The 18,976-nt window shown below is 43.7% G+C and overlaps 1 protein-coding gene across 1 annotated transcript in view; it reads right to left on the bottom strand.

Moving 5' to 3' along the window:
* Nucleotides 1-18,976, bottom strand: part of mtpap (mitochondrial poly(A) polymerase) — a 53,416-nt gene that overhangs the window by 26,323 nt on the left and 8,117 nt on the right. Inside the window, exons 3-4 of the mRNA XM_068014280.1 lie at nucleotides 12,694-12,927; nucleotides 10,854-11,078 (exon numbers count right to left, since the gene is read on the bottom strand). Coding sequence (XP_067870381.1) covers nucleotides 10,854-11,078; nucleotides 12,694-12,927 — 459 coding nt within the window. The remainder of the gene's footprint in view (nucleotides 1-10,853; nucleotides 11,079-12,693; nucleotides 12,928-18,976) is intronic.

The raw sequence follows: 18,976 nt of genomic DNA, 5'->3' as shown, positions 1-18,976 counted from the left end.
GGTTTATAGTCATAGAATATGAATATGAAAGTTTAATTGGGAAATATTTTCTCCTGAGTTGAAAAGATTCGATATTATTCAAAGAAATCTGCCCGTCATAGTTTCAGCATCTATCGGAGATGAAAACAGCTTCCTAACTACCAATATAAAAGCAATTCGGATGCTGGAAATTTGAAATAAAAACAGAAAGTGCTGGAAAAACTCGGCAAGTCTGGCAGCATCTGTGGAGAGAGCAGCAGAGTTAATGTTTCAGGTCATTGATCCTTCTTCAGAACTGGCAGATATAAGAAATGTAAAAGATTTTAAGCAAGTAAAGCGGGGGTGGGGCAAGAGATAACAAAAGAGGTGTTGATAGGACAAGGTCACAGAATAGCTGACCAGAAGATCATGGAGCAAAGGTAAACAATATGTTAATGGTGTGCTGAAAGACAAAGCATTAGTACAGATAGGGTGTTAACGGACTGAAAACTGAACAGCCACAAGCACAAACATGAAAAAAATTAAAACAGTGGGTAGGCAGTGTAGAAACAAACTGAACAAAGTAAAATAAAATAAATACAAAAAGAAAAAAATAACTAAACATAAAAGTAAAAGAGGGGGCCCATCATGCTCAGATTATTGAACTCAATGTTCAGTCCAGCAGGCTGTAGTGTGCCTAATCGGTAAATGAGATGCTGTTCCTCGAGCTTGCGTTGATGTTCACTGGAACACTGCAGCAATCCCAGGACAGAGATGTGAGCATGAGAGCAGGGGGGAGTGGGGGGGGGGGGGGGGGGGGTGTTGAAATGGCCAGCAACCGGAAGCACGGGGTCATGCTTTCGGACTGAGCAGAGGTGTTCCGCAAAGCTGTCATCCAGTCTGCGTTTGGTCTCCCCAATGTAGAGGAGACCACATTGTGAGCAGCAAATACAGTATACCACATTGAAAGAAGTACAAGTAAATCACTGCTTCACCTGAAGGAGTGTTTAGGGCCTTGGATAGTGAGGAGAGAAGAGGTAAATGGGCAGGTATTACAACTCCTGCGACTGCCATGGGAAGGGGACGAGATGGTGGGGGTAATGGAGAAGTGGACCAGGGTGTCGCGGAGGGAACAATCCCTTCGGAATGCTGACAGGGGAAGATGCCTTTGGTGGTGGCATCATGCTGGAGGTGGCGGAAATGGCAGAGGATGATCCTTTGGATATGGAAGCTGATGGGGTGGAAAGTGAGGACAAGGGGAACCCTGTCGCAGTTCTGGGAGGGAGGGGAAGGGGTGCGGGTAGAGGTGCGGAAATGGGCCGGACACGGTTGAGGGCCCTGTCAACCACAGTGGGGAGGGAATCCTCGGTTGAGGAAAAAGAAAGACATATCAGATGCTCTGTCATGGAAGGTAGTTGCTTAAAATCTTTTACATTCTTTATATCTGCCAGTTCTGAAGGAGGGTCACTGACCTGAAACGTTAACTATGCTTCTCTCTCCACAGATGCTGCCAGACTTGCTGAGTTTTTCCAGCAGTGTTTTTATTCCTAACTACCAATTTTGTTCCATGCCACAGTCCTTGTTTAGGATTCAAGTTTCGTGGCAACATTCTAACTGCTCCTTCCTCGAATCTAGGTTTGTGCAGCAGCATGCTCATTGGAGTGTATAGACTGTTACCACCTTCTTTGTCTATGGAATCTACACCACTGTATTCTTTTAATTAATCTGACAGCTTTTCTAAAACTTTTTCATTCAAATCTAGCGAATCTTCATTTTTTAGCACCAAGATAGCTTCCAAATAATAAGTTGTATCAAGTAATTGTCCCCAGTATTTTACCACTCTTAACCAATTCCATCATTTCAGCCACCCTCCCATGCCATCCCTCCCATATCATTCCATCTTTCCTATGCCATCCCTCACAGAAACAATCTCTCCAACCAGGGTAACTGTTGTTGGGCTTCCCTTACCTTCCGCTGTTTTTGTTCACCACCACCCACCCCACCCTGCTGTCATCAATCGTTGGCAGCCGCACGTACATCAGTTGCTCCAGTCCTGCGCATGCGCTAAACATCGCCCACCAAATAAACCCACCAACAGACATGCCTCTTAAACTGACCAAAACAGTCTAGACAGACAAATACTGAGTATTATAGTTATAGATTTGGAAAACATATTGCAGCACAGAAAACAAGACACTGTAAAACATAACGTTAGTGTATTCTCACAGGCCTTATTTTTCTCCTACGTATTCCCTTCTAGATCCCTGCCATTGGCAGTCTTACTCCTTTAGCAGGAGGGAAAGTCAAAGCCATAAACTTCACGCTGCTGACTGGAGATGTTGTCAGTCTTTTCCTCCAAGATCAGAATGGACTTCGCACTGACTAAAGACAACCAAACAAAAAATGTTGAGAGCAGAGAAACGCTCATACAAACATACGAGTTAGGAGGAGTAGGCCATTCGGCCCCTCGAGCCTGCTCTGCCATTCAATAAGCTCACGGCTGAACTGATTACTCCACATTTCCACCTACCCTGATAACCTTCCACCCCCTTGTTTATCAAGAATCTATCTGCCTCTGCTTCCGTCGCCTTTTGAAGAGAATTCCAAAGACTCATGACCCTCAGAAAAAAATTTCTCCTCATCTCTGTCTTAAATAGGCAACCCCTTATTTTTAAACAGTGACCCCTAGTTCTATAATAAATAAATGCAAAATACTGCTGATGTTGGATATCTGAAATAAAAACAAGAAATGCTGAAAACACTCAGCAGATCTGGCAGCATCTGTGAAGAGAAGTAGAGTTCACGTTTCAGGTCAGTGACCCTTCATCAGAGCTTCTAGATCCCTGCATCATTGGCACCCCTAGTTCTAGATTCTCCCACAAGGGGAGAATAAAGCTGCTGAGTTCTAGGTTGGGACTTAAACTCTCAGCTTGCTGTAAGAAACCCATTGCTTTATTGTTACAGCTGATTGATCGTTGCACCTCTACAGTGTTTAACACAATGCTGTATGTGACATGTCCAGTAACAGCAAATCCTGTTCCCATATGGTCCATTTGTGTTTTTACAATGTGTAAGTTAACTTAGTATAGAAACCTTGTAGAAATCATATATCTTCATTAGTACAGTTTCCCAACTCTGAACATTGTGTAAGATTATACACATAGATGATTACACCTGCTTTTACCACTACCACTGTTGCTAAGCAATACCTTGTCCAAGATTCTCTGGAAAAAAACTAACGCTGCTCGATCCTGTCAAAATCTAAATTAAATATTATAGAAACTCTAGTTAATGGCAAACAGTCAAAGATATTGGTCTAGATGTTCCAGTTGATAGCACTAAATTATCAAGGACAAGGAAATACAGTAGATAGTCAATCGCAAATTACAGGATATCACAAATGATAAATGAGACATTGTAACTCAGGTTAAAATTCTGCTTACAACATTCATTTTATTTAACCATTTACTGACACATGACAATTATAAAGAAAAGTGAAGAACAATTTCAAATCGCTACAATGATTTGAACACTTTCTCTCCTTTCCCTTATCTACACTTGCAGTGCCTCAGCGATACCATTCACAGGCATGGGGTTAGCTTTCACATGTGCATTGATAGCATGGAGTTTTACCTCTTCACCATCTCTCCCAACCCTCAGACTTGCTCTGTGCTACCAAACTATTTGTTTGACCCTCCCGCCAAGATAAGCTCAGAAGTGGAGATGTTTGCTGATGATTGCATAGGATTCGCTATCATTCATAACTCCTCATATACTGAAGCAGGTCATGCAGCAGAACCTGGACAACATTCAGGCTTAGGCTGATAAGTGGTAAGTAACATTTGTGCCACACAAGTGCCAGGCAATCATCCTCTCCAACAAGAAAATCTAACAATCCTTCCTTGACAGTCAACAGCATTACCATTGCTGAATCTCTCGGCATCAACAGCCTGAGAGTTACAGTTAACCAGAAACTTAACTGGACCAGCCACATAACTACTGTGGCTACAAGAGTAGGTCAGAGGCTGGGAGTTCTGTGGTGAATAACTCATTTCCTAACTTCCCAAAGCCTGTCCACCATCTACAAAGCACAAATCAGGATGACTGCAGCTCCAACAACACTCAAGAAGCTCAACACCATCCAAGACAAAGCACTTGATAAGCACCCCATCCACCACCTTAAACATTCACTCCTCATACCACCGGCATGCAATGTGTACCATATACAAGATGCACTGCAGCAACTCGCCAAGGCTCCTTCAACAGTACCTTCTAGAACCGTGACCTCTATCACCTAGAAGGACAAGGGCAGCAGATGCATGGGAAAACCACTACCTGCAAGTTCCCTTCCAATTCACACACCATTCTGACTTGGAACTATATCGCCGTTCCTTCACTGTCGCTGGGTCAAAATCCTGGAACTCCCTTCCTAACAGCACTGTTGGTGTACCTACACCCAAGGACTGTAGCGGTTCAAGAAGGCAGCTCACCACCATCTTCTCAAGGCAATTTGGGATGGGCAATAAATGCTGGCCTTGCCAGCGATGCGCACATCCCAAAAACAAATAAAAAATTACCTCTTAGACAAATCACAACTTCATCCAACTCAACATTAGGAAGGCTAAAGCATTTGGCTCCCACCAGAAACTGTTTCCTTGCCGCTGATCCCATCTTGCGCCCTGGCCATTGTCTCAGGCTGAATTAGAGCTTTTGTAACCTTTTGCTGATCTACCTCCTACACCCTCCAGAAAGAACTTGTCAAAACTCTTGCCACTTTATCCTGCCCTGCACGCCTATCAATGCCAATCTCATTGATCAAAATTGGCACCCTATCACCTAACACATTAAATTTAAAATCCTCACACCCGTCTTTGTATCTCTCCATGTGCTTGCACCATGTTTTTTCTGCCATTTCCTTTGGCCTATCACCTGCCAAACACACTGTTCCATGACTTATGTCTTCAATGCATTCCCCCCTTTCCCTCTGCTCCATTATTGGTGGCAAAGCCTTTAACTGCTTCAGTCCTACTCTATGGAACTTCCTCCCTAAGCGGCGTCCAGTGTCAGCTGTGGCTCAGTTGATAGTACTCTTGCCTCTGAGTCACAAGGTTCTGGGTTTAAGTCCTACTTCAGGGCTTGAACACAAAAATCAAGGCTGATGCTCCAGAAAGTACTTGGGCTACGCTGCACTGTCGAAGGTGTGCAATTGGGTGGGCTCCAGCCATTCCTCTGGATTCAGTCTATGAGGTCAAGAGGGAGATGTAGATGCTGGGCAAGTCTGTACCTCCAAACTCCTGTACAGCCCAGGTTATGCAGCGAGAACACTTCGCACCTCATCTCAAAGTTCCGAGGCTGCATTCCCATCATCTCATTGCAGATGGAAGGATGCCAAAAATGCGTTAAGCGTTGTACCTCTCTAACTACCCTCTCAAAGCCCACCTGTTCCACCAACCCTTTGATTACATCTCCCCCTCTAACTTCTCCCTGTTTAAATTTTCTTGTGGCATTAAAATTTTTGATTAAATCTCTGAATGGCACAAAATAATTCAAAACTGTGTTTCATTTGAAGGAAGAACTTATATTTGTATAGCACCATCTGAAGCCCTGACACAGGATCTTCATAGCTGATGTATTACCTTTGAAGTCCAGTCACCGTTAAGTAGCATATACAGCAGCCAATTTGTGCATAGCAAAGTCTCACAAGCAGCAATGAGATAAATGGTCGGTTAATCTCTTTGATGGTGTTGATTAAGAGACAATGTTGACCAGTCACTGGGAGCACTTCTCTTCTCTGAACATTGCCATGGATATTTTACACTCCCGTGAACAGGCAGAGAGGGCCTCGATTTAACATTTCATCTGAAAGACAGTATCTCCTACAATGTAGCACTTTCTCTGAACTACAAGGCAGCATCAACCAAGATTAGATGCTCAAGACGAGGAACGGGACTTGAATCCAATACCTTTTGAATTAGATGCAAAAGTGTTACCCCATCTGAGCCAACTTAGCACTGAACTGCATAACAAACTGACATAAGTTAGAATTCTCTCAGATTAACCCCTTCATTGATCAATTTTACCAATGTGGCTACATTTACAACAAGCAGCACAAATTAGTTATTAATTCAAGATATAATCCAGTTACTATAGAAAAATTTAGCTACATTTATTGCATCAATTTATGCAAAAGTCAACAGCTCTGAAAGAGTCCAGGAAAATAGAGCAAACAATTATACTTAATGCTGTGCTTAATGACTTTTGAACAATTGTAAATGTTCATTTTGCACCACCAAAAGGATTAACATACGCTATAAACACACAGTAGCTATTTATGAACAGCAACTAGTTATGCTGGTAAGCACAGATCGACTATCAAATTTATGACGACTAATTCTGTAAAAACTGCATCAGTTTCCCATTTTGTATCCACTCCTTGCCATTTGTAAGCGATAAATCTGCAGTTAATAAAAATTTACAAACTCTACATTAACTATATCAACAGTGATTAAACCTATATCTTGTGTAGTAATACACTGACTAAAGCATACAAAGGAGGCACAGTTTTCAAGAAAAGTGTTCCGTAAACCTTTCTATCGAGCAAAAAGTTGTACGTCGGTTTCCTCATGACAGTGTCACGCACAATTGATGCAATCATGCAGCTCAACATGATTTCCACCACTGTGATTCTGTTTCATTATAAATTTTTTTTAAAAGGGTTTGCCAAATGCTTTAAGGCAGCAGTACTCCTTTCACAGTGACTTTGTTTATATTCAAAACACTGTTAAAATACCCTTTTCACTCTCCTCCAAAAAAAAACAAGAGGAACTTTGAACGATTTACCCAAACAGCTTTGGAATTTTTATAGGCCACATATCTAGTCTTGTTTAAAAGGGAGGAGGTAACACAGAGGTAGGGAAGATCTTTTTGATACAAATGTCAATTTCTAAGTGCTCCACATCATTAGCTACAGAAAAAACTACCTCACTGCTTTACGGAAGGATCCTTAGCAAAGCTCTTTTGTAGGGCTCAGAACGCAGGCATTTTATTCAACCAGCAGGATAATGGACACGGGCCAATGATGTTGGCAGAAACATCCTCATTAAGCTTCTTGATGATTATGATCACGTAATGTAGGCTGACACTCCAGTGCAATACTGAAGGGTTGCTCTACTATTAGAGGTTCTGGCGTTTAGGAGATACATTAAACTAAGACCTTGCGTCTGTCTGTTCAGGCAACCATTTGAAGCTCCCAGGACACTATTCGAAGAGCAGGAAGTTCTCCTGACATCTTGGCCAATATTCTTTTCTCCATCACCATCATCTGTGGGAAAGAGCTACAGGCTAGGGCTAGCAACTAGAAAGCTGTATGCCCAGCCAACAGCAGAGCTTTGCTGGGTACGGGGCTGAGCACGTGGTGTGGGGGGGGGTAAGGAATAATTTTTTGACACCAAATTTTTAATCTGCTAGAATCAACCTAACATTTCTTTAAGAAAGGTCATCGATCCTTAATGTTAACTCTGCTTCTCTCTCCGCAGATGCTGCCAGACCTACAGAACAGAATCAGAATGGTTACAGCATAGGAGGCGGCCATTTGGCCTACCGTATCCATACCAGCTCTCTGCAAGAGCAACTCAACTAGTCCCACTCCACTGCTCTTTCCTCTTAATCCTGCAAAGTTTCTCTCTTCAGGTGTTTATCCAATTCTCTTTTGAAAATCACAATTGAATCTGCTTCCACCACACACTCAGGCAGTGCATTCCAGATCCTAACCACCCGCTGCATAAAAAGGTTTTTCATGTCGCCCTTGGTTCTTTTGTCAATCACCTTAAATCAGTGTCCTCTGGTTCACAACTCTTTGAGAATGGGAACAATTTCTATCTACTCTGCTGAGACCTCTCATGATTTTGAACACTTCTATGAGTCTCTTTGGCCTCCTTATCTCGAGAGACAATGGGTAAGCGCCTGGAGGTGGTCAGTGGTGTGTGGAGCAGCGCCTGGAGTGGCTATAAAGGCCAATTCTAGAGTGACAGGCTCTTCCACAGGTGCTGCAGAAAAATTTGATTGTCGGGGCTGTTGCACAGTTGGCTCTCCCCTTGCGCCTCTGTCTTTTTTCCTGCCAACTACTAAGTCTCTTCAACTCGCCACATTTTAGCCCCGCCTTTATGGCTGCCCGTCAGCTCTGGCGAACGCTGGCAACTGACTCCCATGACTTGTGATCAATGTCACAGGATTTCATGTCGCGTTTGCGGACGTCTTTAAAGCGGAGACATGGACGGCCGATGGGTCTGATACCAGTGGCGAGCTCGCTGTACAATGTGTCTTTGGGGATCCTGCCATCTTCCATGCGGCTCACATGGCCAAGCCATCTCAAGCACCGCTGACTCAGTAGTGTGTATAAACTGAGGATGTTGGCCGCCTCGAGGACTTCTGTGTTGGAGATACGGTCCTGCCACCTGATGCCAAGTATTCTCCGGAGGCAGCGAAGATGGAATGAATTGAGACGTCGCTCTTGGCTGACATACGTTGTCCAGGCCTCGCTGCCATAGAGTAAGGTACAGAGGACACAGGCTTGATACACTCGGACTTTTGTGTTCCGTGTCAGTGTGCCATTTTCCCACACTCTCTTGGCCAGTCTGGACATAGCAGTGGAAGCCTTTCCCATGCGCTTGTTGATTTCTGCATCTAGAGACAGGTTACTGGTGATAGTTGAGCCTAGGTAGGTGAACTCTTGAACCACTTCCAGAGCGTGGTCGCCAATATTGATGGATGGAGCATTTCTGACGTCCTGCCCCATGATGTTCGTTTTCTTGAGGCTGATGGATAGGCCAAATTCATTGCAGGCAGCCGCAAACCTGTCGATGAGACTCTGCAGGCTCTCTTCAGTGTGAGATGTTAAAGCAGCATCGTCAGCAAAGAGGAGTTCCCTGATAAGGACTTTCCGTACTTTGTACTTCGCTCTTAGACGGGCAAGGTTGAACAACCTGCCCCCTGATCTTGTGTGGAGGAAAATTCCTTCTTCCGAGGACTTGAACGCATGTGAGAGCAGCAAGGAGAAGAAAATCCCAAAAAGTGTGGGTGCGAGAACACAGCCCTGTTTCACGCCACTCAGGATAGGAAAGGGGTCTGATGAGGAGCCACCATGTTGAATTGTGCCTTTCATATTGTCATGGAATGAGGTGATGATACTTAGTAGCTTTGGTGGGCATCCAATCTTTTCTAGTAGTCTGAAGAGACCACGTCTGCTGACGAGGTCAAAGGCTTTGGTGAGATCAATGAAAGCAATGTAGAGGGGCATCTGTTGTTCTCTGAGTACCTGCTGAGAATTTCTAGCATTTTCTGGTTTTACTTTAGATTTCCAGCATCTGTAATATTTTGCGCATCTTACACTTCTTTAAGTGTACACAAAAGTCCGAGTGTATCAGGCCTGTGTCCTCAGTACCTTGCTCTACGGCAGCGAGGCCTGGACAACGTATGCCAGCCAAGAGCGACGTCTCAATTCATTCCATCTTCGCTGCCTTCGGAGAATACTTGGCATCAGGTGGCAGGACTATATCTCCAACACAGAAGTCCTTGAAGCGGCCAACATCCCCAGCTTATACACACTACTGAGTCAGCGGCGCTTGAGATGGCTTGGCCATGTGAGCCGCATGGAAGATGGCAGGATCCCCAAAGACACATTGTACAGCGAGCTCGCCACTGGTATCAGACCCACCGGCCGTCCATGTCTCCGTTATAAAGACGTCTGCAAACGCGACATGAAATCGTGTGACATTGATCACAAGTCGTGGGAGTCAGTTGCCAGCATTCGCCAGAGCTGGCGGGCAGCCATAAAGACAGGGCTAAATTGTGGCGAGTCGAAGAGACTTAGTAGTTGGCAGGAAAAAAGACAGAGGCGCAAGGGGAGAGCCAACTGTGCAACAGCCCCAACAAACAAATTTCTCTGCAGCACCTGTGGAAGAGCCTGTCACTCCAGAATTGGCCTTTATAGCCACTCCAGGCGCTGCTTCACAAACCACTGACCACCTCCAGGCGCGTATCCATTGTCTCTCGAGATAAGGAGGCCCAAAAGAAAAAAAAAAGAAAAGAAGAAAGACACTTCTTTAAGATGTTTTAAGCTATGATAGAGCATAAGTGTCCTAAAGGTACACTACACAGGTGGATGAAGAGAGCTTTTAGCCCTAATCAGTAGAGATCGACCAGCAAGAGATAGCAGCTGAGGAGGTGTGGGAGAACATGAAGGGCACAGAGAGCACAAAAGTGTGGAGCAGAGAAGGTGATGGGGATGAAATATAGTGTTGCAAAGACAAAATAGATAATCGGACACCCCTTGCAGACCTGTTATATTTTTGAAGCCCACAACTCCCTTCATCACCTCCTGTGATCACTTGCTTCTCATTTCCTCCCCTTCATTTCCCAAGCCAACTGGCTGATCCTCTAAGTTGCCGTCCATTGCACCCTTTCTAAACTCTTGTGCCTTACATCAACTAACAATACCACACCTCCCTACTCCTACTTGTTTTCACCATAATTTCCCTTTTTGACCTTTTACCTCCATTGATAATACCCTCCCCAAATGACTTTCCAGATTTGTCACTATTCCCACTTCTCCTTTCCCTTTTGCCTTCATCTTCTATATCTCCCAACACCTGAGTTCCTGTTAAAGTCACTAAAATTACAACTTGCTAAATTTCCCATGAAAACTCTGCTCCCTATTCCAGCATTGGCTGACCCTATCTGATGATCACTACTGTTAACAGAACAGCAACTTCACTGCCTTGACAACTAGTTATAACAGTACCTAAAGAGTCAATTTTTCTTTTCAATTGTTTATGCACTATTACTTATTATTGGAGAACACAGAAATTCCACTTCCCTCATTGAAGTAATGTGATTACCTTAGTATTATGTCTTCCACTAATACTGTCCAGATCCAGAAACATGTCCAAGTCACAGCCCATCTTCCCAAAATTATTTACAGATGATCCAAATGGTTTAATTGAGCATTCTGGAAAGTAAGCAGCCGCAATGTCCTTTACTAGGGAGCACACAAGAAAACGAAGACGGGTGTTCTCTTCGGTAAGCTGGTACTCTTTGGAGACTGTGTATAATTGTTCATCTATCTAAGAGAGAAAAGTTAGCAGCAAAAAGTCAATTTGCAGCATTCAGCCAGCATGCCTACTGACTGCCATATTAGCAGACTTTGATGGATTTCTAAAATGATCTCTCCTTTTTTCTGTAACCTGACAGAAACAGGGGCCTATCATAGTTATTTCTGAATTGTAATGCATTTGAGCAACTTTATTCTTCAACCAATGTATATGGCTAAGAGCTGTAATAAATAAACACAGACTAAACCAGTAATTACAGCGATACCTGAGCTTCTGACGAGAAATGTATTTTAATAATTTAAGTAAGGAAACGTGATACTCAAGCATTTGCAGGATCTTTAGTAGACTTATCATGTGATAGTCTTTGTTTTTTCTCAGTTCCCTCCCCTAATCTTCTCTCCTAAGGTTACAGACTTGCTGCATTGTTCCAAGGAGGTAGGCTGCCTCCTGTACCTCACCCAAGTGGCCACGACATGTACAAGTCTCAATATTTAATGTCAGCAATATCACAATCAAGTCCAATTTTATCCTTCCTTATCAATTATTCGCACATCAGCACTTCAAGCAAGGGAACACTGGATAGTGCTCAGGAACAGGAGACCTGGCTGATTTCTCCCTCCCTAGACAGCTGAGAATAAGTGTAGAATCTCTACCGTCACTGCGCCCAGGATCAGTTAACGCAGTGGCACCTTTTGTGGTCTGAATCAAGCACTCACTGAACAAAGTTTAACACTCAAATTATCACCTGAAATCTTACCAACTATTGCGACTACCTGTCCTTCATCCTGAGCTTATATAGTTCAAAATCCTCTCCATAACCAAGTTTGGAGGGGCAAAATCTAACTTTACTGCTGGTTGTTTCCCACAATCCAATTGGGCATAGTACAAAAAAAAACTTCACATTTCCATAATTACCAAACCTTGTAATACTGATTTAATAAAATGCTTCAGGTACAAAACAAACTCGTCAAAGAATATCAGGATTTACATTAACAAGAAACCGGAGGAGTAGGCTATTCGGCCTTTTGAGCCTGCTCTGCCATTCAATACAATCATGGCTGATCCTGCACTATCCCCATATCCTTTAGTGTCCAAAAATCTATTGATCTCTGCCTCGAATATATTCGGCAACTGAGCATTCACAGCCCTCTGGGGTAGAGAATTCCAAAGATTCACAACCATTTAAGAAATTTCTCATCTCAGTCCTAAATGGTCGACCTCTTATTCTGAGACTGTGACCCCAAGTACTAGATTCCCCAGTCAGAGAAAACATAGCATCTACCCTATCAAGTCCCTTAAGGATTTTATATGATTCAATAAAATCACCTCATTCTTCTAAATTCTATGGAATATTGGCCCAATTCTACTCAATCTCTCCTCATAGAACAATTCCTTCATCCCAGTAATCATTCTAGTGAACCTTTTCTATTTTTCCTTTCAAAGTGGATAACTTTACACTTCAAAGTAGCAAATTCAAAAACTATTAAAGTGTTCCAACCACAGCATAACAGGAAGCAAAAAAATCCAATCTTGTCACAATAATGTGGTTACTTGGGTTAGTTTAGTCACCCAAGGGGTTAAACAAACCATGTCTCACGGTGTTTTAGCAATCTGACAGAAAACTTACATTCTCAGCCCCAGAAAGCTTCCGCAAAAGTTCATTAAGAGGGACGACAGATTGTTTAAGGCATGGTACGGAAGGCTGTGCAGCAGACAACTCCCTGGGGTGGTGATTTCTCAAGTTGAAAAACCTGGATTTGAATGGAATAGCACATTCATGCTGCAGGCTTGGGATACTGGAAAAACGTTTGAGTGTTCCTATACTTTCCTTATGAGAAAACTCCACCACTGCATAAATACCCTGTGGAACAAAAAGAAATTAATAAAAATTGCAACAATTTACAAATCTATATGAGATAACAAAACAACTATTAATAAAACAGTAAAGGGAATACCTAACATTTAGATAAATGCAAATTAGTTATGCTAAAACGATCTCTTCATGCTCAGCGAGTTTGCACCATGAGTAGCTCAGTCATTCAGACCATGAAGTTCCAGGTTTGATCCACAGTGATAAGGGTGCTACAAGGGGAGACGGTGGCGTAGTGGTATTATCACGAGACTAATAACGCATAGACCCAGGGTATTGATCTGGGGACATGGATTCAAATCCCACCACAGCAGAAGGTGGAATTTGAATTCAATTAATAAATCTGGAATTAAAAGCTAGTCTAATGTTGGCCATGAAACCATTGCCAATTGTAGTAAAAACCCATCTGGTTCACCAATGTCCTTTAGGGAAGGAAATCTGCTGTCCTTACCTGGTCTGGCCTACATGTGACTCCAGACCCACAGCAATGTGGTTGACTCTTACATGCCCTCTGAAATGGTCTAACAAGCCACTCAGTTGTAATTAACCGCTACAAAGTCAATAAAAAGGAATGAAACCGGACGGACCAGCTGGCATCGACCTAGGCACCGGAAACAACAACGGCAAACCCAGCCCTGTCGACCCTGCAAAATCCTCCTTACCAACATCTGGGGGTTTGTGCCAAAGTTGGGAGAGCTGTCCCACAGACTAGTCAAGCAACAGCCTGACATAGTCATACTCACGGAATCATACCTTACAGACAATGTCCCAGACACTGCCATCACCATCCGCGGATATGTCCTGTCCCACCAGCAAGACAGACCCACCAGAGGTGGTGACACAGTGGTATACAGTAGGAAGGGAGTTGCTCTGTGAGTCCTCAACATCGACTCTGGACCCCACGAAGTCTCATGGCATCAAATTAAACATGGACAAAGAAACCTCCTGCTGATTACCACCTACCACCCTCCCTCAGCTGATGAGTCAGTACTCCTCCATGTTGAACAGCACATGGAGGAAGCACTGAGGGTGGCGAGGCACAAAATGTACTCTGGGTGGGGGACTTCAATGTCCATCACCAAGAGTGGCTCGGTAGCACCACTACTGACCGAGCTGGCCGAGCCTTAAAGGACATATCTGCTAGACTGGGTATGCGGCAGGTGGTGAGGGAACGAAGAGGGGAAAACATACCTGACCTCGTCCTCACCAATCTGACTGCCGCAGATGCATCTGTCCATGACAATATTAGGAGTGACCACCACACAGTCCTTGTGGAGACTAAGTCCCACCTTCACATTGAGGATACCCTCCATCGTGTTGTGTGGCATCACCACCGTGTTAAATGGGATAGATTACGAACAGATCTAGCAATGCAAAACTGGGCATTCGTGAGGCGCTGTGGGCCATTAGCAGCAGCAGAATTGTACTCAACCACAATCTGTGACCTCATGGCCTGGCATATCCCCCACTCTACCATTACCATCAAGCCAGGAGACCAACCCTGGTTCAATGAAGAGTGCAGGAGGGCATGCCAGGAGCAGCACCAGGCATACGTCAAAATGAGGTGTCAACCTGGTAAAGCTACAACACAGGACTATGTGCGTGCCAAACTGCGTAAGCAGCATGCGATAGACAGAGCTAAGCAATCCCATAACCAACGGATCAGATCTAAGCTCTACAGTTTTACCACATCCAGCTGTGAATGGTGGTGGACAATTAAACAACTAACTGGAGGAGGTGGCTCCACAAATATCCCCATCCTCAATGATGGGGGAGCCCAGCACATCAGTGCAAAAGATATGGCTGAAGCATTTGCAACAATCTTCAGCCAGAGGTGCCAAGCGATGATCCATCTCGGCCTCCTCCTGAAGTCCCCAGCATCACAGATGCCAGTCTTCAGACAATTCGATTCACTCCACATGTTATCAAGAAATGACTGAAGGCACTGGATACTGCAAAAGCTATGGGCCCTGACAATATTCCAGCAATAATACTGAAGACCTGTGCTCCAGAACTTGCCACGCCCCTAGCCAAGCTGTTCCAGTACAGCTACAACACTGGCATCTACCCTGCAATGTGGAAAATTGCCCAGGTATGTCCTGTACACAAAAAGCAGGACAAGTCCAACCCGGCCAATTACCGCACCATCAGCCTACTCTTAATCATCAGTAAAGTGATGGAAGGTGTCATTAAGAGTGCCATCAAGCAGCACTTGCTTAGCAATAACCTGCTCAGTGACGCTCAGTTTGGGTTCCGCCAGGGCCACTCGGCTCCTGACCTCATTACAGCCTTGGTTCAAACATGAACAAAAGAGCTGAACTCAAGAGGCGAGGTGAGTGTTACTGCCCTTGATATCAAGGCAGCATTTGACAGAGTATGGCATCAAGAATCCCTAGCAAAACTGAGGTCTATGAGAATCGAGGGGAAACCCTCCGCTGGCTGGAGTCATGCCTAGCGCAAAAGAAGATGGTTGTGGTTGTTGGAGGTCAATCATCCGAGCTCCAGGACATCACTGCAGGAGTTCCTCAGGATAGTGTCCTAGGCCCAACCATCTTCAGCTGCTTCATCAATGAGCTTCCTTCAATCATAAGGTCAGAGTGGGGATGTTCGCTGATGATTGCACAAAGTTCAGCACCATTCGTCACTCCTCAGATACTGAAGGAGTCCGTGTAGAAATGCAGCAAGACCTGGACAATATCCAGGCTTGGGCTGATAAGTGGCAAGTAACATTCACGCCACACAAGTACCAGGCAATGACCATCTCCCCTTGACATTCAACGGCATTACCATTACTGAATCCCCCACTATCAACATCCTAGGGGCTAACATTGACCAGAAACTGAACTGGAGTAGCCATATAAATACTGTGGCTACAAGAGCAGGTCAGAGGCTAGGAATCCTGAGGCGAGTAACTCACCTACTGACTCCCCAAAGCCTGTCCACCATCTACAAGGCACAAGTCAGGAGTGTGATGGAATACTCTCCACTTGCCTGGATGGGTGCAGCGCCAACACTACTCAAGAAGCTCGACACCATCCAGGACAAAGCAGCCTGCTTGATTGGCACCCCGATCACATTCACTCCCTCCACCACCGATGCACAGTGGCAGCAGTGTGTACCATCTACAAGATGCACTGCAGCAATGCACCAAGGCTCCTCAGACAGCACCTTTCAAACCCGCGACCTCTACCAACTGGAAGGACAAGGGCAGCAAATGCATGGGAACACCACCACCTGCAAGTTCCCCTCCAAGTCACACACCATCCTGACTTGGAACTATATTGCCGTTCTTTCACTGTCGCTTGGTCAAAATCCTGCAACTCCATTCCTAACAGCACTGTGGGTATAGCTACCCCAAATGGACTGCAGCTGTTCAAGAAGGCAGCTCACCACCACCTTCTCAAGGGCAATTAGAGATGGGCAATAAATGCTGGCCTGGCCAGCAACACCCACATCCCATGAATGAATTTAAAAAACGTGACCACAATGCCCTTGGTTAAGACAATGGAAGGGGATGGGAGGAGGAATAAAACTCTATCCAACTGCCACTGCTGAAAGAATGTTTGTGCCAACTCTGGGAGAGGGCAGGATCAGGCTTGGCTGTGATACCCCTTGGCCTTAAAAACAATGAAAGGGTTTAATAGGGTAGACGTGGAAAAAATGTTTCCACTTGAGGGGACTCTAAAACTAGAAGTCATTAATATAAGATCATTAAAAAAAAATTCAATAGGGATTTCAGGAGAAACCACTTCGCTCAAACAGTGGCAAGAATGTGGAATGTGCTACCACAAGTAGTTGAGGCAAACAGCACAGATGCATTTAAGGGGAAGCTAGATATGAGGCAGAAAGAAATAGAAGGATAGGTTTAGGTGAAGAGGGGTGGGAAGAGGCTGATATGGAACATAAACACTAGCATACACCATTTGAGCCAAATGTTCTGTTTGCATGCTGTAGACTTGATGTAACTGGCTGACTCACTGTCAAGGCTCATCAATGAACCCTAACAAACTGGGAAAGGTACCGGATGTTGGGGCAGGAGGAGGGGAGGAAACTTAAGAGAAATAAAAAGCTCTTGGCTTTTCCTCGAACTTTTGCAGGAACAAATGTATATAATACAGATAGAGCTGGGAATGTGAAAGAAAACAAATTTTGGAAAAGCATTAAAAGCCCTTAATAGCCCCATTTCTTCACCTAGGATAGCGTAACATGTAGCACCCGAGTTTGAATCCAGTCCAACCAGATGGGCCAAAAGTCATCCCTCTCCAACACTAAAAGGTTGATGGTTGGCATAATTTTCCAACAACTGAGTATCAGAAGTTGCAGTTACAGTGATTCTCCATTTTCTATACAGTTTTGGGCTCCACACCAGTTCACTTTCTTGATTTAAGGCCTTCATATTAAGGGAAACATTTATCAGTTGACACAATACCATCAAGTTGAGAGTTCAGACTCTTCAAGGTTTTTTTATTACTGCTGTTGGATTATTTTTGCTTAATTTCACATCAGAGTTAAGGGGATAACATTCCTGAAATAATGGTTAGCACATTCCAAATATCATCATTGAGCTACCACAACATGTAGGAAGCAGCTTGAAGTATTTCACCGTCTTAGGTCACGTTCCCCATCTGCTATAAATTAGGAAAGTGAGCAATGCATACAACAACCCTCACCACATCCACACGAAAATTACAGTGAAGAACTCACGAGCTTTGTACATTACAGACTTGCAAGTACCCTTATAAACAATTTTCTAAAGCTAGTATTTTGGTATAAAACAGATCTATGTGACTTCCGAGAAAGTGGTTCAGTCTGAAATGTAAAACCACATCCAATGTGGCCACAATGCAAATAGTGTTAAATTCACATTAGTAACACCATTTACAAAACTCTGCGGTTCCTTGTCCATTTTAAACCAAATTAAACGTTTTCATTCTACAAAGAGATAAGCCTTAAGGCATGTGAGAGATAAATATATACATAGGTAGATAGACATACACATACATGTACACACAGACAAAATGCAGTGCTCCCAATGTTGTCTGCCTGAGACCAAGGATTATGCTTGGAACCCTCCAGGTCTATATTACCCAGTACCATGCTGCACAGTACATTTACTCACTGTCTGATTAGAGAACCCCACTGCACCAGTTTTAATGCAGCCATGTTTGCATTGCAATTAAGACCACTAGAGTTAAGAATGCAGTTGGAATCCCCAACATGCATAATAAATTTATCGCCAAGGGGAAAAAAAAGTGCAGATTTCAGTTGCAAACCTTTCTCTTCTTAAAACTGACTTTTCTAGTTACGATGAACGTTATTTTCCAGAGCCTGATAAAAAACTGAAATAACCCATACTGTTGATTATTTGAGTGCAAATGGGGTTTGTGGTTGTCTGTCTTGATGTTGGTGTATTTAGTGTAATGCATGTTTTCACAAATTTTTGTAATAATTCACAGATGCAACCTTTTATTGATAGCAAAAACAAAGAGCACCATTGCTAACCGAAATATTGAGATAAAAGAAAAGCTATGAATTCGGGAGAATATGGTAGAAACACAGAGCAGATCTATCAGCATTCGTAAAGAGAAAAGAGAAGTTAACATTTAGGGGTAAGTGATTCTGATGAAGGTCCTCTACCCAAAATGTTAACTTATCTTTTCAGATCCTGATAGACTTGCTGCATAATCTGATCATTTCCTGTTGTAAATTTAAAATATATCGGTTTAATATTCTAGCTTACAAAAAAGTGTTAAAGGCTCGAGTGAAAATATGCATCTGCATAGGTCCCATTTACTCCAGCATGATTTGAAGCAGCTCAGAATACAAGTCAGTCACTAGCAGTGTGTATAATCTCCACAAATGAAGACTGTAAATGCTATTGAGTTCCGAAGAAGGGTCACTGACCCGAAACGTTAACTCTGCTTCTCTTTCCACAGATGCTGCCAGACCTGCTGAGTGATTCCAGCATTTCTTGTTTTTGTTTCAGATTTCCAGCATCCGCAGTATTTTGCTTTTATATTACTGTAAATGCTATAATCAA

The sequence above is a fragment of the Heterodontus francisci genome, chromosome 2 (genome assembly GCF_036365525.1).
Source record: "Heterodontus francisci isolate sHetFra1 chromosome 2, sHetFra1.hap1, whole genome shotgun sequence".
Lineage (NCBI taxonomy): Eukaryota > Metazoa > Chordata > Chondrichthyes > Heterodontiformes > Heterodontidae > Heterodontus > Heterodontus francisci.
Note: the sequence above shows the minus strand (reverse complement) of the source record. Positions and strands in the feature narration are given on the sequence as shown.